The sequence below is a fragment of the Thrips palmi genome, unplaced genomic scaffold (genome assembly GCF_012932325.1).
Source record: "Thrips palmi isolate BJ-2018 unplaced genomic scaffold, TpBJ-2018v1 HiC_scaffold_18, whole genome shotgun sequence".
NCBI classification, from domain to species: domain Eukaryota; kingdom Metazoa; phylum Arthropoda; class Insecta; order Thysanoptera; family Thripidae; genus Thrips; species Thrips palmi.
In genome coordinates this window covers 14,759,198-14,786,936 of record NW_023144627.1, presented here as the reverse complement: position 1 = coordinate 14,786,936, position 27,739 = coordinate 14,759,198, and the positions used below count along the sequence as shown (strand labels likewise).

General features: G+C 52.5%; 2 protein-coding genes across 5 annotated transcripts; both read right to left on the bottom strand.

The window, feature by feature from the left end:
- Positions 1–599: 599 nt before the first annotated feature.
- LOC117645410 (acetylcholine receptor subunit beta-like 2) lies at positions 600–24,730 on the bottom strand. 2 transcript variants are annotated; one of them, XM_034385600.1, is made up of 13 exons: positions 24,475–24,730; positions 24,127–24,281; positions 23,838–23,882; positions 23,554–23,663; positions 23,153–23,333; positions 22,736–22,919; positions 22,450–22,577; positions 22,174–22,349; positions 21,715–21,876; positions 16,426–16,517; positions 14,854–14,937; positions 7,467–7,579; positions 600–3,345 (listed from the first exon to the last, which is right to left on the bottom strand). In XM_034385600.1, the coding sequence occupies exons 1-13, from the start codon at positions 24,581–24,583 to the stop codon at positions 3,121–3,123; spliced, it is 1,764 nt and encodes a 587-aa protein (XP_034241491.1). In that variant the 5' UTR covers positions 24,584–24,730; the 3' UTR covers positions 600–3,120. The 2 variants fall into 2 exon arrangements, with proteins under 2 accessions (XP_034241491.1, XP_034241492.1); XM_034385601.1 differs by lacking the exon at positions 14,854–14,937.
- Positions 24,731–25,089: 359 nt separating this feature from the next.
- On the bottom strand, positions 25,090–27,198 carry LOC117645413. Of its 3 annotated transcripts, none has more exons than XM_034385605.1 (6): positions 27,097–27,198; positions 26,941–26,974; positions 26,828–26,862; positions 26,637–26,741; positions 26,225–26,346; positions 25,489–25,626 (listed from the first exon to the last, which is right to left on the bottom strand). In XM_034385605.1, the coding sequence occupies exons 1-5, from the start codon at positions 27,136–27,138 to the stop codon at positions 26,236–26,238; spliced, it is 327 nt and encodes a 108-aa protein (XP_034241496.1). In that variant the 5' UTR covers positions 27,139–27,198; the 3' UTR covers positions 25,489–25,626; positions 26,225–26,235. The 3 variants fall into 3 exon arrangements, with proteins under 3 accessions (XP_034241494.1, XP_034241496.1, XP_034241495.1); XM_034385604.1 differs by having other exon boundaries at positions 26,234–26,346; XM_034385603.1 differs by lacking the exon at positions 26,225–26,346 and having other exon boundaries at positions 25,090–25,626.
- Between the last annotated feature and the right edge of the window lie 541 nt (positions 27,199–27,739).

The following is a 27,739-nucleotide window of genomic DNA, read 5'->3' as shown; positions in this document are numbered from 1 at the left end:
CAATGTTGAGCACAGTACTTATTTTCGTACGAAACACATTCCACCGACTCTGGTTAAAATGGTAGGTACTTGGGTATCCGCAGAAATTACAATTAAACCCTACCTCACCCCTCCCAAGTAAAGCTAAAGAAAGAAGAGCACCTTCATGGGCATATACAGAAACATTGAAAAAAAATCGATACCCCCCTGCAACAAGCAACTATCTACGCCCACTGTCTCGATAACCGACTATCTACGCGCGCTCTCCCGACAACCGGCTATCTACACGGGCTTTCTGGATAAACGACTATCTGCTTTCTCCACCTCGCGAGATTGAATGCTTTTATTTATCCAACCAATTAAGTTGCCCTTTCAAAACCTTTACCAAAACTTGTCAAAAGTTTGTCAAAGCAAGATTAAGTATGGTTTAAACGGGTCGCTTTAAGTGTCATGGAGAAAAATACTTCGTTATACGACAACCCTAACCTCGCTACGATGTTGGATAGTCGGTTATCCAGACAGCCCATGTAGATAGCCGGTTGTCGGGAGAGCGCCCGTAGATAGTCGGTTATCGAGACAGTGAGCGTAGATAGCTGCTTGTTGCAGGGGAGTATCGAAAAATCTTTAAGGGTTTTTAACAATATGTGGAATCATGATTGCACCATGTTCTCAGTGCAGGGGTTCTGGTCAGAGTGCGCCCAGGAGGACTGAGCTGGGCTCTACCACGCGTCTGCACGCTAAGACTTTTTTCAAAACCACGACGGAATTCCGTCGAAGATACGACATGTCAACATATCCGTCGATCTACGACGTGTAGCACGTCGTTGATCGACGAGCAGTGGCGCTCCTTGCGTCACATTTTGGAACTATAGGCGCTGGCGTGACGAACGAGCCAGCCAGCGGCGACGAAGGATCAGTGTATTTTCAAAACTGTTAAAATTGACTTTGCATTACAGAAACGGATTTGTTTCAACAAGACAAACTAAAAAGGTCAACACATTTCATAGGTTTGGATGCACAATGAAAAAGTTTTTGAATTTTAAAGTACTAAAATGGCCAAAAAGAACCATTTGTCACTTAAAAAATTCCATTTCTCATCCAAATCTATGACATGAGTAAACATTTTATATTTGTCTTGTCAACGCCTACCTATTTTTGTAAAGTGATGTCAATTCGGACAACTTTCGGATTTTCAAGCTTCTGAGCATTTGGCCAAGATGTACCTATTCTAGGTATTGAATCTTTTTCATGCAAAAAAGGGAGGAAGGCTTACGGTTTCCAAAGGCTGCAATTGCGTTTCTAAATAAGTAAGATTAGCTCTTGGGAAAGCTTTGAAAAGTCCGAAGTGATAGTGTTGTGAAAACAAAAATGAGCTCGATAAATAAAAACTTTTGCATTTTGATGAATAATGCGGTTTTTCATTTGCCTCAGATCTTGAAAGAAGTTTGTTGGCGTAAAAGTAGTCAATCAAACAAAGTGCTACAACATGAAGTGAAATCCAAAGAAAAAAGGTGGTTCTCCTAGGAAAATATCTCATATGCTTATACTGTACGATACCCAAATTACATTAAAATGGTCACGATTGGACTAATCTGCTGTCAGGTCACTCCGCAGAGGATTTTTGTGACTTATCACTTTCCGCTAAAATGGAAAACATAGTCATCTCAACCTATATTTTTTAAATGAAGTGGAATAGACCCGTCAACTGGAACTCAGCATAAAGTGTTTGTTACTCGGATGTAATTTTTAGACTTGGATCTTTTTTCCATTTAAGTTGTTAAAATGAAGGGGGCTTAAGTTGACTTGATTCTTTTCACAATAGGTTCATAAAAACACAAGTTGAGTTATCTCCTATCGACAATATATTCAACGCAGTCATGTTGGCTTTGGTTGAGTTGATTCTATTTTGCGCTAAATTGAGACTGTAAAAGGTGTCAAGTTGAATTGTATCCTTTCTCCACTTGCATTTTCTCCTTACCTACTAGGAATTAAGTGAAATAATTTGTTTCTACGGTAGATATTCTGACAAGATGAGGATTCAATTTTCAGCTTTGTAGGCTTCGTTGTAACTTCGCTGAGTTCAGTCAATTTTCAAACTCAATCAAATAGGCATCACCTTACAGATTTAGATTTGTCTCAAGAAAACAAACAAAAAATGCCAATACATGTTATGGGTTAAAGTTGAAAATAAAAGAGTTATTGGATTTTTAGAGTGCTAAAATGGTCAAAAAGACATTTGAAGTTTAATAACTCTTTCATTTTTCATTTTAACCCATAACATGTGTTGACACTTTTTGTTTGTCTTCTTGAGACGAATCCAAATCTATAAAGTAATGTGTGTTTGGTTAAGTTTAAAAATTCACTCCAGGCGCTGTCCTGCGAAAGTCCGCCACTTTCGAAGGTCGACGCTCGTCGAAGGTCGACGCTCGTCGAAGCTCGACGTGTCTGCACTGGTGGGGAGCTATGCTTCGATCTACGACGAAGCTTCGACGGAATTGCTTTCGAACTTCGACGTGGCGTTGCAGTTTTCCGTCGAAGGGGGCGATTTCCGTCGTGAATACGAAAGAACTTTTCGAAAAAAGTCTTAGCGTGTGGCCCACTGTGGGGCGGCGCTGCTGAACCCACTTGCCCACCACGGTGTGTTATCTGCGGATTCCGCCTCGGAGCGCGTGTCACATGCACCCTAACGAGATGATGGGCCAGCCATCACCAACTTCCTCTTATTTCCTCTGCGTCTCTCTCTTGTGTCTCTACAGCGTCGTCGCAAGTAGTAACCATGCGACTTCGCCGCCGAACGCCTTGTTCTTTCAAGCTCTCACCCATTCCCCCTCAACGGTTCACCTAGTAAGTCCCAGCATGCACAGGAACATGTTTTTCTTTTCAACGAACATCGAACATGAATCTCCAGGACGTTGTCATCCCAGTTTTCAATCCACGGTCAGTCGGCCTGACCATCCAGTCAGTCTTTTTGTCTGCTCGTCTTTGCCGCAGTAATGCTGGGCACTTCGACAGCAGACCCGAACGAACTCAGTGCACACATGGTGGCTACCTTGACATGGTGGTGGCCACCTTGAAATGGTGTTGGCCACCTTGACGGTGGTGGTCACCTTGAAATGGTGTTGGCCACCTCGACATAGCCGCCTACTCCGACATGATGGTGGGCGGCCTGGGGGCGTCCTCCGGCACCTGGAAGTAGTGCTTCCTCAGCGGGATGCTGGACTGGATCTGGTCGATGGGGATGCGCGTGTCGTAGAGGGACGGCGCCTGGAAGATGATGCCGGCCGTGCCGCCGACGCAGGCCATGGTGAAGATGATGAGGAACAGACGGTCCAGCACCATGGAGATGTACTTCCAGTCCTCAACCACCTGCACCCGGAAAACAGAGGAAGCAACAATTTAAACATTTTTCTTCTAGACTATTTAAAATTTGTGACTTTTCTGATAGTTTTGTCTCTCCGCTCAGACTCAAATCGTGTTGAACACTGCCTCCCATTACTCCCTTTAAGAGACATCACGTGACATTGTTGACAATTTCACCATCATAGAAAAGAAAACGGAGTATCCAGCCTCAAAGTTCACAAATAAATTCATTTAGGAAGCCACTTTTAGCTGTCATTTTTTTTTGTTCCCTGAAGGTGACTTTGCCGTGTTGTGCTATAGGGGACGGCGCCTTGACAAGATCTAGACTCCGCCGCCAGGATTGGCCGAAGTTGCGGTTTTCTGTGGGCACGCCAAAGCAATTCTTCACATCTCATTTTGCCGCCGCCCCCTGCTGGCCCCCTGCCGGCCCCCTGCCCGCCCCCCAACCGTTCGGGGCTCTTGCGGCGACACAAATTGAGGACCGCGGCGAGAACGGCGGCTCAGGCCCGGCCAGCACTGCGCGCCGCGCGCCCCAGAGGCCTGTTTGCAGAGAATCTCCTGTTTGCAAAGAAATGGCTGGTTTTAACGGCTAGCTGAGACATGCCTTAGTACTGAACCAAGTCCTCGCTGAGGGCCCCCCCCCCCCTCTTTTCTTCTTGACGTCTGCGTCTTCTCACTTCTGCCCTCTCCTTGCTTGCCACAGCACAGAGCGAAAGTCCTGCACCCGTTTGAACGCGGTAGGCTCCTTTCCGATTCAACTTTTTGTGGCGAGACGCAGCCACTAACATCCATTCCCGGCGTCCGTTCCCCGCGAGGCGGAGCTCTCCGTCCTGGCGGCCAGAGAGGGCCGGAGTGGAGCGGAGGTCAAAGTGGGCCGGGCAAAGTAAAAAACCGCCAGAAAGGCGGGCAATATGAGGAAACGGCGAAGGGAACCGGCGAAAACTGACTGGCTGATCAAGAAGACTGCAATTTATGGCGAGGGTGGTTGGCTCAGCGCGGCTCGGCGCCGGCCCAAGCCCCGCTCGGCACGGCCATGGCACGGCCACGGCACGGCCCGCATCCCCGCCGTGACAGGGAGTGATATCGGAGCCGTCACTAGATGGGGATCTAATAAAGCAGTCTTGACAGCGCGGCGCACTCCGTCCGCCTCGAGCTCCAAACGGCGCCGAAATGATTGGCCGTGTCGTGACGACGCGCTGCGTGACCATCACGTCACGTGGTCACGGAACGTGTCACGAGCCGTGTCACGAGCCATGTCACGGGAGTGGCCTTTGATAAATCACCACTTTGAGCGCGTCAAAGATTCCGGTCGGGGCGAGTCGCGTGTCGCCAGTCCTGTCGCTCAGCGGTCTGTGATCGACGGGGTGGGCACGCCCGCCACACGGGGCTGCCAGCCGGGTGGCCTGCTCGCCCCGCAGTGGGCCAGAAGACCGGTGGAGGCGGTCTGAGCGTTTCTGAGCTCCAGAGTCACTAAACTGCACTCGAACTGAACGCGTGACCCCACCAATGGATTGCTCTCTCAACGAGGAATCAATTGGTGGGGTCACACGCTCGGTTCGAGTGCAGTTTATCGACTCTGGAGCTCAAAACGCGTCTAGAAATTTTCCCGCGTGCGCCAGTCTTCTGGCCCACTGTGTGGGTGTGCCCCGCACTCCTAGCCAATCACAGCCGTTGTAATGGCGGGTCCCTCTCTGCCCCCTTCACGGCGCGGTGCGGCGTGGGCCACTTTGCCAATATTGGCCCGCACGCCCCCACACACGGCGTGTATTATGCAGATCGGCAAAGCAGCCGCGCCGACCGGGTCGCTTTAGCGCGCTTTAGCGTGGCATGACGGCTGCCGAATGGAATGACCTTTCATGCAGCCACATTCGCGTCCGCCCGCCCGCCCTTTCTTATCCGTCTGTCTGTCTGCCTGCTTGTCTGTCTGTCTGTCTGTCTATCTCTCTGTCTGCTCGACTAGGGTTGTCCGTCTGGACACCTGTCCTCTCAGTCCATCAGCTCGCCCGTCCAATTTTGAGTGCATGATTGAAAGGTGCCGGCCGATCCGTGGTGATGGGGCCGGGGCCTCCGCCCTTGCACAGCATGCACCTCGAGGGGCGCCTGGCCACCTACACTGTGGGGCGCAGACCCTCTCCTCCTCTCTCCCTCACACACACTTTTTCTGTCTGTGTCTGTCCCCCCCCCCTCTCTCCTAGCCGCCCCTCCCCTCGTCTTCCGGGGAGAGCTTGCGAAGTGCCCCCGAATCAGGTTTCAGCCAATTCTGACATCCTCGCCTCCACACCTCCGGACGGGCCGGGCCCCGCTCGGCCCTCTGATTCCGAAGGACTCACTCGGTCTCTCTCGCACTCACGGGGCGCTCCCACGAGTGCGAGAGAGACCGAGCGATCCTTCGCGGAGTCGGATGGCTGCAGACAGGTATAGTGTGGCGCGGCCCGCCCCACCTTGACGGCCCCGACCCTGGGGCCTATCTCGGGGGCGATGAGGATGCCTCGTCAATGTATATATACAGACCGGGAGCGACGAGATAAAGAGAGAGAGAGAGAGAGAGAGAGAGAGAGAGAGAGAGAGAGAGAGAGAGAGAGAGAGAGAGAGAGAGAGAGCGAAATGGGGCTCAGGTAGACTTTGCAGCCAAGGCGACGACGACTTGACGAGGGTGAAAAAGTTTGGACGCTGCCAAAGACTAGTGCTGAGCCGGGCGGCCCGCGACGGCCCCGTGGCCTTGGCCACCTTGGCCGCCTTCGCCCGTCAGCGGCGTGATTCCAACCAGTGCTTTCGCACAGTGGGCCACGAGACCGGCGCAGACGGCCAAAACTCTAGTAGAGCGCGTTTTGAGCTCCAGAGTCGCTAAATGGGGTCGCTAAAAGCGGTTTTTGCCACCCCAACCGGTCTTCTGGCCCACTGTGTGACGGCGGCGGAGGCCCGACCAAGTTGTCACTCTCTGCCGCTTTCTGCAGCGCTTCAAAGCAGCGGCACCTGCATTCGGGCCCCGCTTGGCGGCGGGCCGTTTAAAAGGAACTGGCTGCTTTTGGCGGGGCCGCCCGCCGGGCAGGCGATGCGACGCCCCCCCCCCCCCCTCCCTTTCCCCCTCCCTCCCCCTTTCCCAGAGAAGGCCACTGTTTCAGCCCCGAGGCCCAATCCCTGCCTACCTAAGCCCGACCCCCGCCGCCGCTCCGGGGGGCAGGGGGGTGGGGGCGTAAAAAATACGGTGGGGACGGTACTGGTGCATGTCCCGGGGCAGCGTGGCGTGGCTTGGCCATGGCGGCAGCGCGCGGAAGAAGCGATAAATTAAATTCCCCTGTCCGAAAAGCAGTTACGCCCTGAAGGCAGCAGCCCCCCCTTCCCCCCGCTCCTTTTTCCCGCCGTTTTTCCTCCTCATCTTGACGAGCAGGTAAAGAGGCCACTTTGGCGGGCTGCAAGCGCGATTCGGCGCAACTGTCTCTCTCGCACTTCATGAAGCCCGCCGTAAAAACCGTTGGGTCGCGAGAGAGACAGAGAGACGAAGAGGCCGTACAGCCCGACGCTGTCGTCCCCGACGTGTGATGTGAACGTAGGCGATCCCGGGGCGTTACCGATTCGAGGGGATTTTAAACGGGGCTTGTTCCCGTTGTCCTGGACTTGGCACTAATTGTCCGGGGATTCACAGCCACCTGCACTGCTAATCGATATCCAGGACACCGTTCCGGAATCACCGGTCGGCCGCACAAAAACAACCGCACCGGCCAAAGACACAAAAAAAAGAAGGGACCTATCAGCGCTCGGCGGAACAGCCGAACTGCCTATACAGCCGGCACATTTTGTATTGTTTTTTACATTTTCTTTTTTTTTACGTTTGTTGATGCGAAGAAACGAGGTGAGAGGTTTTCGTTTTCTCGTTTTCGTTTTGTTTTCGCGTTTTCGTCTAAGCGTTTTCGTTTTCGCGTTTTTGTTTTCGCGTTTTCGTTTTCGCGTTTTCGTTTTCGCGTTTTTGTTTTTGCGTTTTCGTTTTCGCGTTTTCGTTTTCGCGTTTTCGTTTTCGCGTTTTCGTTTTCGCGTTTTCGTTTTCGCGTTTTCGTTCCTCTGGAAGGAAGGAAGAATAGTGGGACACAGAGACAAGAGAGAGAGGTAGGGAGGGAGGGAGGGCCACTCACCTCGTTATCCTTGTCGGCGTCCTTGATGTGCTGCGCGATGAAGCAGACCCCTTGCAGCGCGGACAGGACGTCCGGCGACATGGTGCGGGGGATGATGTTGTCCGAGTCGGTCACTGCAACAAAGTGTGGCGGGGCTATCAAACAGCCGTCAGGCCCATCATTCTCCAGTTTTCCACCTTGGCGCTGCCGCCGGCCCCGCTCGGACGCGAGCCGTCAGGCCCATCATTCTCCAGTTTTCCACCTTGGCGCTGCCGCCGGCCCCGCTCGGACGCGGAGGAGAGCGAGATGTAAAGACGCCCGGGAAGGGACCCTCGCGTCACGAGTTTAAAAAAACGATATCGTAACGAACGACCGAATGGAAGAAAGATCGGGGCGTTGTCCGTCACCATGCCGCCGCTTTCGGTTTATAAAGTTGCCACCTCCCCGTAGCGCGAGCAGCCACACGGCCGTCCAAGAGGCGATCCACATCAGCAGACGGCTCCCGACAAGTGGCAACCCTACGCGGCGGCAGCGGCGGCCCCGTGATGCGATCATGCCGCCTCCCTCGAGCTCAGTAGTTCTCATCTCGCGTTATTTCAGACGCACTCGCCATCACCGAGCTAAGCGAGGCTCTTGAACCGCAAGCCAAGTCTCCGGAGCACCCTCCCCGCCCCCGTCCTTCCCCCTCGAGAGAGATTTAAAGGAGTGTCGACGGCCCTGGGAATGGGACTTGCGGGAAGTGGAATTGGTCGCCCGCGTGCTCTGGGCCGCTCTGCGCCGCTCTGCGCCGCTCTGCGCTCGGTGCCCCTCGCGCCTCAAACTGCAGCACTGCAAAACGCGTGCCGAAACAGAGTGGCCCAGAAGACCGGTGCAGGTGGTTGAAAATCCGAGACGCGTTTTGGGCTCCAGCGTCGCCAAATGGGACTCCAAACGAACGTGTGACCCCACCAATGGATTGCTCTGCGAGCGATGAATCCATTGGTGGGGGTCACACGCTTCTTTCAAGTGCTGTTCAGGGACTCTGGAGCTCAAAACACGTCGAGACTTTTGGCCAACAGAGTGGCTGCGGGCGAAGCGGGGAAGCGACGGCGCGCAGAGCCGCGTGGGTTTTGCTTGACAAGCGCCCGTTCATCCGTGAGATTTCTTTTGGCCTCGCCGACCAACTTTTTTTTTGTTGCGGAACAAAAGTTAGCGGAAGCCAATCAATTCCGCGAAAGTGGGGGCAGGATCAATCCGTGCAGCTAAAGTGCGAGCGGAAGGCTCTTTGACCACCTCGGCTCGCGTGTTCCTTTCCTTCCTCTCGCTGCAAAACGACAAACTCACTTCGATTGCCCAGGTCTAAAACCCTTGCCCACAGCGGATCCGCTTAGTCTTTCGGGATCCACTAAGGTCGTAGGGGACCGCTATGCTCTTAGGGATCCTCTAGGGGGCACAGTGGATCCGCTTTGGCCGCACCGGACCCTCTACGATCCGCTAAGGAAGGATCCGCTGAGGCTATTCAGGATCCGCTCTGTACAGGCCTCAAAAGCCATACCGGATCCACTACCCATACCGGATCCGCCAGCTCTACCGGATCCACTAACCTCAGCGGATCCTCTCGGTTTTCCAAAAAAAGCGGCTATAAATCGAAATTTTTTGGTATTTTGACCTAAAAATTGGTACGGGGTTTTATTGATGAGAATTCACTAGGGCCATTTCAATATCTTTGAAATTCAACAACATAACTTCGCTATTTTTAAAAACCGCCGATGATAGCGAAAAACGGATTGCAGATTCGGATCGGACTCGGTTTCATTAACCCGAAACCCCCTTTTTAGAGTTAAAATTTTTTAAAGGATCCACTAAGATCATACAAATCCGCTAAGGCCATCCTCTGTGGTTACCGTATCCGCTATTTGAACCGGATCCGCTATGTTGACACCCGGGTCCGCTGTGGTGACCACCGGATCCGCTATAGTGAAAACGGATCCACTTTGGGCACACCGGATCCGCTTTAAAGGGGGAAATTTTAATCCGGTAAGAAAAGGATCCGCGCCAACCCCCCGGATCCGGTTCGATACAGGATCCTGTATGAAATCGGATCCGGTGTGTGGGAGCGGATCCCGTTCTTACCGGATGTGAAATTTACCCCCTTTGTAGCGGTTTTCAGACCTGGGTGGGACTGACGGGGAGTCCTTCGGCCTCCACCTGGCGGCCGGCTGCGCCGAGAACATTCGCCATTTCATGGGGAGCCAGTTTTGTGACCTCTCCTTGTTCTTTCACTGCGTCCGAGCTGTGCACGATTAAAACCTGACGAAATATTTTGAGTACATGGAAGGTACAGTTCGAACGCATTTTCATCAGATGGAATTGCTCTCAACTATTGCAATGTCATCTCTTGATGTGAGACTTATGCTTCCACATTTTGAACTTATTTCTTTCGCAGTGCCTAAGGCATGACCGTTTGTGCTGCACGTCGCTAGGAATGACGTTTTAATGAAACAAAGCGCAGAGTGCAGGGCCTCGGCGATGTGGGCCAATGAGGTGAGGGGAGGGGGCTGGATCCACCACATGACGAGAAAAATGACATTGTCGACAAGGCGGATGGGGCCAAAATGGGGAATGCAAAGTAGAGGCCATTCAGAAGGAACGGAGCTGCGAGATTGGAACCAGATAAGCGAAGGAGGCAGGGAGGAGGGGGGGGGGGGAGGGGAAAATGGACCCGACCCACGGCACGCCGAGGCGGAGGTGTCGGGGACAAGGCGAACAGAGAGAATGGAGGGGAAGAAGGAGTTCCGTGACACGCTGTAGCGCTAGAAGCTACACTGTTGAAACTAGGGGTACGCGCCGTTTTGTGTGGGCGCGTAGTGTGGCTGAGCGATGCGAATTTGTGCACTTCGGACTGCAGCTTGTGGGCTCATATTGAGTGAAATGTAGGTCTGGGGTATAAATGGGAGTGATTTTTGTTATCGGCACACAAAAAAACTGCTGGGATCAACGTCAAACTCGGTTCCAAAATTTTGGTCCAAAATTGGTCAAAATTCGGTAATGCGTGAGTCTGTGAAAAATTTGGAAGTCATTTTTGAGCTCAGCGCACCAAAAACTGCAGGAAACAATAAAAAACTTGATTTGAAAATTTTGGTCCAAAATGACCTAACTTGGGATGAAAATATAAGTGTGGAGTCGAAATGGAGGTGATTTTCGTTATCAGCACACAAAAAACTGTTGGGATCAACATCAAACTCTATTCAAAAATTTTGGTCCAAATTTGGTCGAAATTGGGTATGGCGTGAGTCTGGGAAAAATTTGGAAGTTATTTTTGAGTTCAGCTCATCAAACACTGCAGGAAACAATATAAAACTCAACCTGCAAATTTTGGTCCGAAATGACATTTGAGATGAAAATATAAGTCTGGAGTAGAGATGGAAGTGGTTTTCATAATCAGCACTCCAAAAACTCCAAGAATCAATATGAGATTCGATTGAAAAATATTCATATCAAATTGATCAATAATGGGTAAAGAATGGGTCTGGCTTGGTCTTCATGGATCACCCTTTGTCGTCACCAATACCCTAATGCCACACCAATGCGATTCCTTCAGTCGAGTAACATTCCATTGCCAGCATTGAATCGCTTAATTAGCTACTCGTCTGCTTGACTCACTATTCGATACATCTTTTTCTTCAAACTAATGAATTCACAAATTTATTAGTTATATCTGAGAAGCCTTTTGTCATTCTTTCATTTAAAACCAGTGAATTAAACAATATAGACTGGAATATGTAATCATAGTTTTTATTAAGTGACTCAGTTTAGGGCAGGCTCATCTGAAGCATTCGACGGAGAACAAGTTTTGTCAAATTCAGTGAATCGTCTCATGAAGTCAAATGCAGAGGCCACTTGTTGCTCAATACGCCAACTTAATTTACCTTATTCATGCCTCGTGATATTTTATCTTTAGAGTAAAAGAATACAGTATAGTATTAACATTGGGCTTACATTCAGAAAGCCAGCTTTTAAATCATTACCAATACTTGGTTCCAGTTGTCGGACACAAGCTTTGGTGAAGTGAAAGGAATCGTCCCATTAAAAGCAATTACCAAGTCACCCACCGCTCAAAACCTGAATCGTCTCATTGAACCCAATATCAGTTCAAAATCTGTTAGCACTAAATATATGGACTATTTATTGCACAAAATACATCTATTTATGGATTCTTTTAATCAATAGATGTAAGTAAGAATATTTATGTTAGCTTGCAGCATTGCAATAGAGTGTCATTTCCCCGAGACAAACCAAGACAATTAACATGTCTTCAAATTTCAACAGAAGTTATTCATGCATTTACCTGATTTTATTTACTATGAAATTTAAAAATTAGGATAGTATCAGAGAGAATAAAATCAGTAGATGCACACAAAGGCAAAGAAAACATTCTATTTACAATCCACAACTACACTCAGTGCACTGACCTGTTCCCCTGTGACGGGGGAGGGGGAAGAGGGGAACGAAACACGTAAACCATTCTCACATTTACTTTTCGTATTTTCCTCTGTTGACACCCCGGAAGGGTTTCAATCATTCTAGAATGTTAAAAAACTATCTCAGTACCTATTTGAGAACCCCTTTGCTCTTTAGTTTGTTTATTTGCATAAGTGCCGTCTCGTCTTGCAGACGGCTTGCAAGCGCGGCAGCCGGTATGAGAATTTGGTCAGCCACACACTGCTACCAACCTAAACAGGCTAATTACCTAGTTCAAAATGATGTTTTGAATATTTCAAACGATGATAATTGTTAATCTGAGATAAACTCCCCCTGTAGGATGTTTAGGAGACATCAGGTGTGAAATTTGGATACTATTCGTTCAGTAGTTGCTGAGAAACGTGAGTGATTACATACAGACAGACAGACAGACGCACGACCAGTCACTTTTCGGAGCGCCCAAACACGGCAAGGGCTTCGCTATCGCTCAGCCAATAAATTATTAATTCATCGCAGCGAGATGGGGCGAGGGGCGGGGTAGGCCCCATTCAGGGTGCGGGGCCGTGTGGGGCCCCGGGGTTTCCTCCACCATTTCCGGTATGAGGAGGGGGATCCGTACAAAGGCAATGGGGCTTAAACACTTGCCTCCCCCTTGCCTCCGCACCCACGCAAACCCACAAACACACACACACACACACACACACACACATACAGAGGGGCGCGCGCGTGTGACACGGGGGGGGGGCATAAAAGAAAGTCGGGCCGTTGATAAGACAGGGGCAAGTGGTGCAAAAATTTGGGTCGGGCGGGTCATCTATGCAGTGTTCCGTGTTTCTCCGGGAATGGAAAGTGGGGTGTCTTCTGGAGGTTAGGTTCGTAAATTCCAGCTGCGTATTTTTACAGTGCTATGCACCACGACCAAGGCAGCCGGCAGCAGGAAAAATTTACAGACGCCTTTTTGGGTGGCTGCGTTTAGAAGGTCCCCGAGGACAGCAGCGGGACACGCTAGACTCCTCGCCACGAACGTGAGGGTCTCCGCTTGTCCGGAAAGGAGGGGGGGGGGGCGTAGCCGGCGAAGTATGCGGATAACCCTGAAGATGAGACCGGGCCGCTGCCACCTATGTCACGCTGTATGGGGGCATCCGGGTGAGAGCCCACACTGCAGCCAGCCTGCACGCCTGCAGAATGATTCCGGGAATTCGTCGCTCTGTCTCTCTCGCACCCAGAAGGGCCGTCCCACGAGTGCGAGAGAGACAAGCGCGACGAGAACGACTCTCGGAGTGTAGGAGCAGCCAGGCGCAGCTCGCAAACAAGGTCGCTGCCGGGCAGCCCTCGCCGTACCGATGGCGGATCCGGAGCGGTTCCGAGAAGACACCCCCCCCCCCCTCTCCACCCTACTCCAGGGAGATGGGGGAGTTGTGAAAATTGGCTATGTATTCACGGAAGGGAATGAAGTTTGTTCTTGCAGATACCTTAAAAATGGCAGGAGGGTGTTACGTAATAATAACTTCAGCACCTCTCGATCGCACCCTTTTACAGCACGCTGTCTGCTATCTCGATATTGAGTCAAATAACAGTCGCCTTACATTCATGTAAATTTCTACCGAAAATCCTTCTGAATCGTTAAATGATATATGTTGTCCTTCCGCTAAAAATCAAATTTTCATCAAAATAAAATTAAAGGAATCTTCATGGTGGGAATTTGAAGGGGTGCTGAGTGGGTAACCTTTCGGCTGGCCTCAAAAACCCTTGAATCGTACGAAGTTGGCCTGCTTGCGCACTAACCAGTACCTAAATTGGCCGGATGGTATCGCCCCCCCCCCCCCCCCCCCCCCTCTTACCACCCCGAGCCCCATCTGGGGCGCACCCCTCGCATCAGTGATGCCAGGCGTGGCGAGATACCAGGACGTACTCTCTGGGAACATCGCCACTGGTACCGGACCCCGGACCCACACGGGGCCTGCGGCAGGAGCTCCCAAAATTGACGTTTCGCTGTGGAGCAAAACTCGAACCCATGTTTCCCTCCCTGGCGTCCACTCCGTGCAAACCACGCTCGTTCGTGGTTTGGCAGTGGAGCAATTACAGGTTGATAACAAAAGCATGCTTCACAAGTAGTTCAACAGCAACAACACATTGGCACTGTCATACACTACGAGAGAAAAACAAATGCGGTGACCAACAAGAAACTGTAAGAACAAATACGCCATGAACGGCACGAAAAAAATCGAATACAAGAAAAGACAGGCGAGATAGAAAGGGAAGAGAGAGACATAATGAAAAAGAGTTTGTACGTATTAAGGTGCGACATTATACACTGTACACAAAAGACAAGAGAAAATGCGAATGCCGGGCAAGAGAATACGCAAAAGAGGTGATGGTGAAATAGTAATAATAAATACGAAGAAGGAGCAGGAAAAGGCCATGGCAGTGTTGCCACGTCGCAGCGAGGAAGCGCGGCAACACTGCGAGCCATACAGTGCCATAGATGCCATACCGAAGACTCCATAAGGTGCCAGAGAGAGATGCCGGACGACGCCAGAGTGTGCGAGAGAGACGCCGTGTCGCCACAGCCGCCGGCCAGAGCGGCCAGCCGGACTATGCCAACTACGCTAGGCGACGCTAGATGCTCTAAAGACGAGAGTGGTAATCGGAACAGACAAAGCGTTGCTCCAAAAAAAGGGGGCGGGTACCGCTGCAGCAGTGACGGGACACGCCGCAAGTAAGGCAGAGAGAGAAAAACAAACGACTACCTACCAACTAGAGGTGCTTCACAGTTATAATACAGCGCGAGGGACAGAGGCTCAAGCCGAGTCAAAACAAAATCAGAGACCCGCACGTTGCCCCCGTTCGAGATAGAATGAGGCCGTGCCGCGTAGCCGCGTACTGAAAGGTGTACCAAAAGTGTACCAAAAGTGTACCAAAGGAGTGCCACAGCGGCACGAGGTACCTGTGAAGGGGCTGAGGTCGGGGTGGTGATCCCAGGCGTCGCCCACGCCGGCGCCACAGCCTCTGTCCAGGACGGGGCTGTAGCCTGCAACGCAACACTCATCACTCAAACACAGCGCAACAGTTGGCCGCGTGTGTGTGTGTGTGTGTGTGTCTGTGTGTGTGTGTGTGTGTGTGTGTGTGTGTGTGTGTGTGTGTGTGTGTGTGTGTGTTTTGAGGTGCGTCCGTGTGCGTGTCAGTCTGTGTCGAGCATTGTGTCTGAGGGGTGGCATTGTAGGGGGTGATTGTGTGCAAGTCGCCCGCGCATGCCTGCGTCAAATTCCACGCAAGCGACTAACTGTGTGTTTCAAGAGTTCGACAAGGGCCTGCTGCTCCGTCGTTGAAATGCATCACGAGCCAAGCAGAGTGGGCCAGGAGGCCGCTATGGAAGCGGCCAAAACTCTAGAAGCCTTTTGAGCTCACTAAACCGGTCTTCTGGCCCACTGTGCAGCGTCGAGGCCACCGGCGGCCCGGCCAAAATCTGGCGCGCACGGGATTGAAAGGAAAAAGTTCGAACAAAAGACCCGACCCGGTACGGGGCGCACCCTACCCGAAGTCATGGCGGCCGAAGCCCGTATACTTTCGGCGGAGTGACCCAGTTGGCTGTCTTTGGAGAAGTGGTGTTCTTACTGCCGCAGTTTGCCGGCCGCGCGACGTACGGCTCACGCCGCGAACATCCCAGACGGCGTCAAGCTCCTCCGGAGTGATGTGTTTTCCGTGTTTCTGTACATACGGGAACATTACTTTCTCCCTTTTTCGCCGACTTTGTTATTATTGCTGTCTTCCTCGTCGCCGTGGCAACGCGCAAAATAACTGCAGTAAAGGTTGCGATTAAAGCGATTAAAGTTACGAGCCATAAAGCCGAAATCATTTCCTTTCGTGATGAAAATCGGGCGTCGCCCGTAAAACGGCAAAGTTTCGAGGCGATAATACGACTACGGCCTCACCTCTGCAGGTAGGCTGCCCCACCGTGCCAAGACACGGCTTGTACACTGTTATTATTGGCTTGGTGTTATTTCCCAGCTGAGCTCAAAACTTTTAGAAATCACGCGAGTAACTCATAAGTGTGTCTATGTTTTTGGTTTTAACATGCTAGTGCGGTAATGTTGAGCTGGAGTTTTTTGTTTAGAAAACCGCGCTCTCCTACGTCTTTGCAGGCTTTCCTGAAACAGCTCTGGAGCGCAGACCTGTGATGGTGAGAAGAAAGCTGGAAGACACTCCTGCAAGAAAACTATACCCTTCATGGAGCTCGACTTCAAGCCATCCTTCGACCACTTATTTCAGCTCAATATGGAAATCTGAGAGTAAACTCTCCGTTAAATGAATGTTGAGGTCTGTCCAGTGGCTCATAAGGTGGATGTACTCCACTCTCTTCCCCAACTTAATCCTACATTTTAAATCTGTCGACTTTTAGTGGTTTCAGGGTATTATTGTGAGTTCAACCGACTTTTTGTAAGTCTTAGACGGAGGTGTAACAGAAACGTGACGGTTGCTATTCAGCGACAGAGGCCGCGGAGGCCTCGAGGGGACTTACCAGCGGAGTGCTGCTGCTGCTGCAGTAAGCCAGTACCCGACTCGAAGCCGGAGGATTTGAAGTCGGGCGAGAAAGGGTCGCTCACGCTGTCCCTGGAAAGAGGAAACGGATTTAGCGGCGGAAGTTTTTGACAAAGCGATCTCTCCGCGGCCACGGTGCGGCCACGGCGCCCTGCCAGGCTGACTCCGAACAAACGCCTGTCTCTCTCGCACTCATGGCCGAGGAAGGGGACGGCCAAACCACTCCCGGGGTTTGGAGTCAGACTGCTGCAGCCAACTTATGTCTGAATTTCTCCGCGGTTTCGGCGTCGCTGAGTGCAGGCCCCAGAAGAGGCGCACTCGGACACGGAAATGGACGTGCTTCAGAATTCATTAAATTGTGTACCTATCTTATGTACAGGTCTTATCCTTTTCCTTTTCTTTTTTTCTTTATTTTTCAAAGATAATTTTGGCGCGGTGGCGTTGGCAGTGCTGCCGGCAGCACGCATGCCGCGCAGTTCATCGGTCGCCAGCGAAGCCCAGCAAAGCGGCAAAGCGGGGCGAGGCATGGCGGCAGCGTATTGTCCGGTCGCTAATATACTGAGAGCGCCGCCTGTTGTCTGTCACGCGGGGCGACCGGGGGTCGACCCGCCCACATCGCGGTGTCTAGCCAAAGCACCCCGCACAGCGTCGCATGACCAGCAGGGGGGGACTATGCGGGGGAGTATTGTGGAGGCGGGGCCTGCCACGCCGGCGGCGCCCCCTACGGCACCACTCTCCCAATGCACACGTAAATTTATAGTGTCTGCCACCCATCCGTCCCCGGCAGGCCGGGCAGAGGCCTCTCGACACAGTGACGAACGGACGGACAGGCGGACGGGGAGCCGCACGGAGGCAGAGACAGAGAAAGAGCAGCTGACTTGGTGTGTGTCGCTCCCTCCTTGGCCGTACCCGAGGCGTCGGCCTGTCGTCACAAAGCCCCCCCTCCCTTCAGGACCCTTCCCCGGACCCGCCCCTGCGGGACGCTGCAGGCCACAGCCCGGGGCACATGCCTCGTTGTCGCCGCTGCGAAAAGAACAAAGCCGCGTTTATTCAAAACACTCTCCCGAAGTTCACCAGTGAAGCTTTACCTGTGTTCAATCTTTTCGCTCGCAAACGCTCCGCTTGTCTGTCCCGCTCGGCTCCTTCTTAAAACAATCTGCGCCCCGATTGGTCATCGTGACAGGTATTGCGTGGCCAAGGTCGAGCGGGACCAGCTGTGACTGACGCTTCAAATTACCATGCCGGTGATCTGTTTTCCTCATCAGCCCGCTGACGGTCCCCCCCAAACGTCTTGCAGATCTCATCTTGTCGACTCAGAGTGGAGGGGCAGGCCTGCGCCAGGCCGCCAGCGCGTTGACAGGACACTCTGAATGCACGGACTGATCGCTGCCGAGCGTCGGCGCAGTCTAGGAAACCGAGCTCACTAACGGTCACACAAAACGCTCACTATTCACAATAAAAAGTCTACGAAGCAATGTAAATTCTACGATGAATTGCTTCGGACGATGCCGACCTGCCGCGGACTGTCAAATCGTGTCCTGGTTGCGGTTCAAAAATTTGAATTTCGTCTTCGTCTTCCATCTGCAATATGCCGTTTATCAGCAACACGCTAGACCGGGACGCGACACAAATGAATAAAAAAAAGTGAAAGGGGTCCGTCGTAAATTCGAGGCTGTTATCGCCCTCTCCTCTGTTTCTTCCTTTCGCCCACTTTCTGCCCTCAAACGATCCATCGACTCCACCTTATCGAGATGGACCTCGACGTATCAGCATAAGGCCGCTGCCAGCTCGGCCAGGGCGGCCCGCCACGCGGGACCTGAGCCCCCACTGTCAATTGTTTGCATTCGTATCAGCGCTGGACGCGTGTTGCAGCTTTATTGTGGGTCACTTTTATGTGTCGCTCAGCCAACAACAACTGCAATACATCTTTTTACTGCCATGCTCGCTGACAGCTAAGATTTTTACTCTTTTTTTCCCCTCTCTGCGGTGGTCTGCTTTATCGCGGGCCTGGCGAAGTGGTATTGACAGAGTGTGTGTGTGTGTGTGTGTGTGTGTGTTCGTGTGGGTGTGGGTGACGGTGTGTGTGTGTGGGGGGGGGGTCACAAAATGGGTTTGCAAACATAGTTCTAATTTTACACTCGTAGGGTCCCCTGTCAAATTTTAATGCTACGTCACGATGACCCACGGTTACTCTTTCCCACTCAAAAATGGGTCGAGGAATAAAAGAACACACTAGAGATTTGTTACATTCGCAACGGTATACACGCAGTGACCACCAAAATCCCGCCCAGAATGGAAGTCATTCCCAGCTCTCCCCCGTTTGCAGAGGATAAGCCAAGCCAAAACAAAGAAGGGCCGATCTCATTAAGCGATAAACAGCAAGTGCGCGTGATTCAAAAGCAAATACCACCTAACCTGCGCCGCGACAAATTTTTAATATCAGCTCGTTTTATGGAGAGAAGGTTGAGTTTGCCAGGCGAAAATTCAGTCGGTTGTCACCGGACCCGATCAAAGACAGGCGGCCTCGTCCGCCGGCGCTGAAACCTTGTCTGAAGACCAGTTGTCCCGGGCCTTGCCTTTGAAAATTGGCCACCATGAATCATATCAAGTCCATATGCAGCCGTAAGCACAGACAGCGCAAAAACACAAAACTCGTCGAGTGGCACTGTATTGCTTGCAATCAACCAAAGTTGGCCCCATATTTCCTTCTGCTTGAATCGTTGCTCTCTCTGCAGCGCTGCCATGGCTTCCTCCAGCAGTGCCCCGGGGCCTGGACTCCTCCTGCGCTGGCACCGGGCCAGCCAGGGTCCGCGCATCACTCGTATTGTGTGAACAGTAAACTCCGCGACCCCGCACAGTGGGCCAGAAGACCGGCGCGGCCGGCCAAAACCCCAGAGTCGCTAAGCAGGTCTCGAACTGAACGTGACCCCACCAATGGATTCCGTTCGGAGAGGTATCCGTGCTGGGTTCAACTGTTTGGTTTGAGTCCCATTCAGCGACTCTGGAGCTCTCAACGTGTCCGGGATTTTGACCTCTGGCCCACTGTTCCCCGCTTCCCTCCGCGCTGCTTCACCCTCTCCTTGGCCCTGCCCTTCACCCTACACTGTGACCTGCTCTTCCTCCGACCCTTCGTCCAGCCCTTTACCTCCGCCCTTCCTTCCGCCCTTCGTCCCGGCCCGCGTCCTGCTGCCTTCGCCGGCCTTTCACAATGCGTGAGGCCATATCGTAACACACGCGGCATTGTTGCTTTGCGATAAAGGATAGCAGCATCAACAACAACAACAAGGGCGACTTTTTTTGCGCCGCTTTTGTGTTTATGGGACTGAAATGCGAGACGCACAAACATAGGCGCGGGGCGTATTTAACGGGAAAAGGCGGCAAAGGGGGCTGCAGCGCGCTCCGTCGTGCCGTCCCCACAAAGGGCCCCGAAAGGGCCCCAAAAGGGGGCGCGCCGGGCCTCCTCCGCTTTTCCCAATACGACACATTGTCATCCACATTATTTTGGGCTGGTTGCCAGCCAACCGGACCCGCCCTTCACCAAAGACAAACTCGGCTTAGGCGCGCGCGCACACACATACACACATTCGCACATTCACACATACACACATACGCACACACACAGAGGGTCTACAAACACTGACCAATGACCAACATGGCCGAGGCCGGCATGACCGCAGCCGCGCTACGACGTATGGCCGAACCAGGGAGGCTACGGTGTATGGGGATTTGGCCCGGAGCCCCCCTCACCCTTCCCACACCCCGCTTACGCTTGGCTGGTCCAGGTACGGCCTACCGGGCCTGTCGGGCCTGCCGGGCGGGGCACACTGTGTGTTTGCATGATAGGTATCACCGCCGACGGCCAAGCCAGCGTCTGTCCGCCCCGTCCGCCCACACACTGCCAGCGGCTCCGGCCGGCCCAGCAGACTGATTCCGGGAGTCGCTTACGTCGCTGTTTCGTCGCTCGTACCTGTGTGGAACACCCTGCGAGAGGGATGGAGACAGCCGGGGCGGGGCGGGGCGGGCGTGGCGTGGCGTGGCGTGGCGGGGCGACGCGGGGCTACAAGGAAGTCCGCAGATCCTGGACGGAAGTTGACAACCGACTCCCTCCCTTCGCTTTTACCGCCTTTGCCCAGCCGCACGCACCAGGTCACCATTCACAGACTTGCGCAGTGGTCCCGTCGCTGTGACATGAAACTTCCCCATGTCACCGACTTGACTCTGGCCGACCAAAGCCTCACTGGTAAGGCGTAACATTGAGCGCAAGGGGAAATCACTGTGAATTTCCGGTGTACAAATCAAATGAATATCAGTTGAATTACGATGAATTTCGGGCAAAACGGCTGAACATGTTAGGAAACAACTTTTTACCGCGGCCGCGCGGGCGTCGCGTCTCCCAATAAACATTCAAAGGGAAAAGGTATTTCTGTTTGTTTTTGGTCTGTCTGGCTGCTCGTCTGGCTGAGTGATTGACTGCCCGGCCGTCCTCCGCCGTCTGGCACACCTTCAAACACACCTCGCCGTGTTTGCCCCCTGCAGGCCGCCCCGCCCCGCCCCGCCCCACCACATCTGCCCTTCCACGCAGCCGCCGCGTCCCCAAAGGGTGGCAATCAGCGAGAAGCGTGTCCGCAAACGAAGCGCCCTGCCTCAGCCCACTTCGCCCCGCTTCAGCCCCCCCCCCCCCACCACATCCCACCTCGTTTCAGCCCCCCCCGCCCCGCCTCAGCCCACCCTACCCCGCCTCAGCCTATCCGCCGGCCCGCTTCAGCCCACCCCGCCTCAACCCACCCCGCTCCGCTTCAACACAGCCCACCCCACCCCGCTTCAGCCCAGCCCCAGTGCACCCCGCCCCACCACACCTATCCCGTCGGGATCGTGTCTGCTAGCCTCCCTGCTGGGAAAGGAAAGGGTGCGGGAAGAGCCGGACGACAGATGACTTTGTGACCAAGGCATATCAGTCGTCGACTGCCTGTCTTTCTCAATTCAATGCGATGTTTTGGGTCAAGTCAATCAGATCTTGAGCTCTTATTTTCTGTTTTTCTTCCGACTTCTCTGGAAACGCTAGGGAGTGCATGACATGCTCCGCCTGGGAGTCAACCACAAAGCACCAAGTGTCAACATGAGACTATGGTGTCAATAATTTTACTTTGGAAATGAGTCATATTTCATAAGAAAACACTAAGCATCACCCTCGCTTAAAACGAATGCATTTTCAATGAGAAGAAAGTCTGACGGAAGTCTTAGTCGAACGTGTTGTTTCGTTCCGACTCACCGGAAGCAGTCCATCTCGTTGGTGTAGCCGTTGTCCGGGTACTGGTCCTCGATGAAGGGCTCCCTGGACGAGTAGGGCGGCCGGCGCATCAGCAGGAAGCGGGGCATGATGTCCAGGAAGACGCGCTGCACCCACGGCGACATGCGGTGCGTCGACGGCGACCTGGATCAGACCGCCAGCCGTCATTGCAGAACACTACCACGCTACACTGGGAAAATTTGTTGTCATTTGATGAAAAAAAAACAGTAACATTTTCATCACTTGAAAATGATGACAGTTTCATCATTTGAAAATTATGAGAGTTGCATCACTTGAAAATGATGACAGTTGCATCACTTTAAACTGATTACAGTTTCATCACTTGAAAATGATGATAGCTCACTTGAAAATGATGATTGCCTTTCACCGAACGACATTTAGAGTTCATACCAAACTTTTAAAAAAATGCTTTTTACTAACCGGAAGTGCACGTTGAGCACGCAGACGGTGACGAAGATGGACAGCGTGACGAGGATCATGGTGAAGAGCAGGTACTTGCCGAGGAGCGGCACGGCCAGAGAGGTGGGCGGGATGATCTCCGCCAGCAGCAAGAAGAACACGGTGAGTGACAGCAGGATGGAGATGCAGAGTGACACCTGGAAACAATTGCCTCGTTAGCCGCAGGCGTAACGATACCGGACTCTGAAACCAGGATGCCTGGGATCAAATACCCAGTTTTGTCTTGCTTTTTTTCACCTTTTCACCGGAGGCGGATGGCAGGTAGAAGACGAGGACGGTGAGGAAGGTGATGCCGACGCAGGGGACTATCAGGTTGATGGTGTAGAACAGCGTCTTGCGGCGCATCGTCAGGTTGAATGTAATGTCTGGAAACAACAACGCCAGTCACATAAGTATCCGACAAGTGTGCCAATCTGTTCATTTGGGTCCAAACAAAAAGTTCAACAAACAATAAAAAACGTGCATAAAGTGCTACTTCTGCTCCCTTCATTCCCTTCTTTTCCAATCAAACGGAGTGTTTTACCCGAGAAAGGCACGCAGCACGTGGTGTCGTTGTTGGCGCAGCACGTCGACGGTTCGTACTCCTCGTTGCGTCTGGCTGGGGCGTCCAGGATGTCCCACTCCACCGACAGGTAGAACTCCTTGAGGTTGATGCCGTGGTGCACCAGGTTGCTGCCCGTGTCCTGGTCGATGTGCTTCAGGTCCACCTTCAGAGAAACAATTCAATGAGATCACTGCAACGTACTGAAAAAAAGCATTTGCTTCATTATTGCAAAGAAAAGGAAGGGATTGTAGAATTGCTTCGTGCTATGAACGAAAGCTATTCGTAGGTTTTATAATGCCTTCGTCGTCATCGTGTTATGAAGTGATGCTCAGTAGAGTTTTGTCTGAGCAGAAGACGTTTTTTTTTCTGTGCACATGCTTGCTCTTCCGTGACTACCTGGAATCCGTTGTACGTCCACGACCCAAACTTCATGTCACAGCTCTGCTCGTCGAAGGGGAAGTACAGCACGTTGATCTTGCAGGACGACTTGTAAATGGCGGGTGGCTTCCAGTAAACCTCGCCAGTGTACTTGACGGTGGCCCTGGTCATCAGGGTGACCTCGTAGTTGCCGTCAGCGCTGCAACACCGAGATCAACATCAAGATCGAGATATCGTGATCGAGGCCAGTCACGCGCACGCTCGGACCGCGCACTGTCCATCAGTCACCCTATCAAAAACTGGGTGCATGAGAAAAAAAGACTTTCACTACAAACCTAACTGTAAACTCGAAGTACACGGTAAAAACGGTTCCTTCTTTATAGATTTTCTTCGTAAGACATAGAGTGTGGCAGACTTACTTGTTGTACAGCACGATGTCGGGCAGCCAGATGTGTTCGGACGGAACGTACAGCTCCTCCACGCCGCCGTAGTGCTCGGGGCTCCACCGCAACTTGTAGTCGACCCATTTCTGGAAAGTAGAAATACCGAAACTAGTACTTCAACTAGTGTTGGATGTCTCTAATCCAACCTGCCAAGGTTTCCATCCCTTCTGACAAAGTCCTGTCTTGTAATACGAAGCGATGCCTCGTAGACTTTTCCCTGCGTAGAAAAGCGCAGATACTCCTGTGCTGGTGACACTTACCTGCTCCACCCATAAGTTGGTAGTCATGACTTGATTCTTCATGTTCTAGAAACGGAAAACACTTTCATGAGCCAGGGCAAGACGTGTACTACGCTATAAATGTGCCAGTAAAAACTTTGTACGAGAGGTTACAGTTTCTTTATTCATAGATGAACTTTCTGCTCGAGTTTCTAGTGATTTTGCACCGAAGTAAAGAAAAATGTCTTCTTAAAAAAATCGGTCCATCTTCACTGTAAACTGCTGCGTCTCGTAGAAAACTTGTGCACAAACATGACTTCCGTCCACTTACCACTTCAATGAGCTGCGTCAGTCGAAGGCCCAGGTGGACAGTAAGCGTTTCCGTGTTGTTAATCACTGGTCGGATGAGTCTGTTGTAGTGACTGAGGAGATCGTCGTAGAGCCGTTTGGCGTCGGGATTCGCTTCAATCTGCTTCAGCCCGTCCACTGGAAAAAGAAGAATCGTTGCAGGACCAAAGGTAGAAACAAAGATAAAAGTCAACGAAGCATCGCTTTGTAGCACGAAGAAAACGGAGCAATTTCAAAATCTACCGAGAAATGCCTGTAGATTTGTGACGGTCGACGTCGTTGGACGACTTTGGTGTCGATTCGGAGTGAAACAGCGAAGCAGGAAACTCACCGTTGGGGGGCCGGGCGACGGAGAAGACGACCAGGAGGAGCGTGAGGCGCCCGCAGAGCTTTAACCTCCGCTTGAGCGTCGCCATGCGACGCGCAGCGTGGCCCGCCATCTCTGTGAGCTAGATCCTCATCACTGGCACGTCGGGGCAGCAACGCACGTCCCAATTTGTGCGTTTTTTCGCGATGTAAACAAATACAGCACGTCCAGGGCGGATGCTGCGGCTGGGATGCAGGTGGACCGCGCGCTTCCAGCGGGCCGTGCCTCGGCCCTGCCCGGTCGATAGCAGGGGGCGTGGCGACACCAGCGCTCTCCGGGCCGCAGCGGGGGGCGGCCCAACTACCGCGCGCGGGCAGTGACGGGGACCCGCGGCAGAGGGTGCCACCGTCGCGAAAACAAGAGGCGACGCAGTGGGCCAGGAGACCGGCGCGGCGGCCAAAACTCTAGACGCGTTTTGAGCTGCAGCGTCGCTGAACAGGATTTGAACCACCCGTGTGACCTCACCAATGGATTCCTCGTTTAGTGACGTCCCTAGCGTACTTCAGTCTGAGGCCGCGCGGTAGCGACGGCTCACTCACGGGGAAGCATCGCGTTGGGTATGAGAAATAAAGGCAGGGAGGTGCTTGCAAAAGCTTTTTATTGTTGCCTTGGAGGATGACAACCATATATTTTCAACATCTCGTACACGGTTAAAAAATAAGTTGGAAAATCCCACGGAGTGCGTTCCTGAGGCTTCGTCGATAATTTCTAGAAGCTTCGATTTTTGAAGAATTTTTTTTCACACTCATTCAAGATGAAAACAACGGAGGTCTAGGAATTTTCCGAAGAACGTAGGCATTTTTCTTCCGTGCGACGTCTCCGGGAGTTTTTCAAGGTTTTCTTTAACACAGTGTACCAACTTTGTGCCTTCCTCGGCATCGCGCAAACGGGCTGCTACCCGGACGAGACGGTGCGGCTGGCCCTGGCGGCGGCGGGGGCGGCGGTGGTGGGGGGCGACGGGTTGGACGACACCGTGTCCATGGGCTCCGTGTCCGCGTCTCCGCCGCCGATCGGAGGGATGTCCACGCCGATGATGCCCCCCACCGTCTCGGCGATGCCGTTCAGGACGTCGCCCAGCGGGCCCAGCATGTTGCCGTCGCGCTGGGCGTTCCTCCCCTGTGAGGCGGTACACTGTTAAGCCGCACTAGCCACTGAAAGAGGGTACGGTTAGCAGACCGTTCCTGGCGGTTACTAAAAGAGACTGTACCGAAAAATCTGCTCCCCGTAAGAGGTTATGTTTGGGTAGGCAATGGTGATACACACGTGTCTACGGGACGGTATCCGACAGGCGGTCGGAGCGCCTGGAGGGTAGGCAACAGGGAGACAAACGTGTCTTACGGGACGGTATCCCACAGGCGATTGCGATTGCGATTAATGCCTGGACCACAAATGATCGTCTGGCTTTCGGGCCCGCCCGGCGCTCCCGTCCGCACCCGGCGACAGGCCGTCGCGAGTTCAAACACTTGCAGAAAAATACTGTCGCGTATCATTCAATTTATATATTTTAAATGCGTGTTCTCTCACTTCCAGGGCGCGCAATGATAATCGGCCAAATATTAACTTTTTCACCTTTACACGAATTCGGAATTAATGTGGTACATTGGTCAAAGAAACGTGACATCTTGTCACACTGGCTTCAACGCGTTCTTGGAAGAACAGTGTAACCGTCCCCGAAATGAAACTCCAAAAACTGCGAAATAATGTTAATCCGCACCCTGCTCACTTCTAAGAGTTGTTGGCCATAGAAGTGATGCTGGAAGGCAACGACCCGGATGGGGACTGCATTGCGCCCATGGTCTGCTTAGCCTGCTCCACATGCTCCTTAAAGGTCGCCACCTGGAACAGAACAGCGCAAGAATGGTCCAGCGGGCACTTCCTGATCCACCTCAGGTAGGCATGCGGTTCAGAGATCATATGCTCGAAAACAAAACGGTGCTCAACCATTCTTACAGTGTTCCAGCGGGGGTATTTTATGTACAGGGGGTAAGCTTCTGGAAGGATTTGAACCCACGACCTGCCATCACGATCCACGGCAAAAACGATTCCCGTCAAAGCCCCCTTGAACAATTCCAAAGTGCTCCACATTTTTTTTTACAGTGCTGTCCCGATGCCCGGACGAGGCTTACCCTCTCCGCCACGTGCTGCTTGGCGGCATCCCTGGCCATGTTCGCCGCCTCGCGAGCGCGCTCCGCCATCTCTTGCGGACTCATCACCTGCGGCGAGCGGGCTACCTGGAAATGAAATAAAATTCAAACTGTCAAACTCTTCTACCGACTAATAGCTCGTGTAGAATGAATTGCCGACCACTCAAGCTCACCCGGTGTAGTTTTGACAGAAGGCCCGAAGTTTCTCCTGAACAAAGTTGGATTTCAGAGAAGCACCACTTTTGGTAGTTATGGTAATTCTAATGATTGAAATTTCGAAACTCACCATCCCCAGCGGCATTGACACCGTGGCAGGCAACCTGGTTAAACAATGAATGGGTTACTTTAGTACGAAGGCAGACCGATTAGTTTTTGAAACCGTCCAAGTTTTTGACCGCCTCCTCCGGTCTTCTGGCCCACTGTGCAGCGGTCCGCGACTCACCACCAGCGCGGTGGCTGCCAGCAGTGCGACTCCCAGGTGCATGGTCTTGGCGCGTCGCTCCTGGTGAACTGCGGCCGGCCGCCGCAGGCAGTCACGGGCAGGCCCAGGCGCAGGCTGTGACCGACACCGCCGAGCGTGACAGCCACCGGATGCGCGGCTCTGCACGCGAGGCGATTCAGCAACGGTGCCATCTTATTTTTATTCCCATTCCCATGTTCAATGGGAGCTTCTCCAATCTATCGCCGAAAAAGGGTCCAGCAAGGTACGAACCGTTTTGGACGTAGTGATGCTTAAAGTCGGTACAAAACACGATTTTTCAAAGGCATTTTTGACCGTTTTCATCAACTTTGTGACTGACGCAGATAATCGCATACTCCGTAACAAAGGCATGATAAAGGAGGGTCCCCTTGGCGTTGCGAAATTTTTCCTGGGGGTCGCGGAAGTTTTTGGCTACAAATTTGAGGTCGCCAGCCGAAGGAGGTTGAGAACCGCAGGACTTCTCAGAATACTGAAAGGGAGACGTAACTGGCGCGTCGTTACCCCGCGCCGCCGTTGCTCCGTTGCTCGGCGCTACCCCGCGCCACCACTTCGCTGCTTGGAGCTACTCCGCGCGCTGCTCGGCCGGAGCACTCCGCAGCAGACG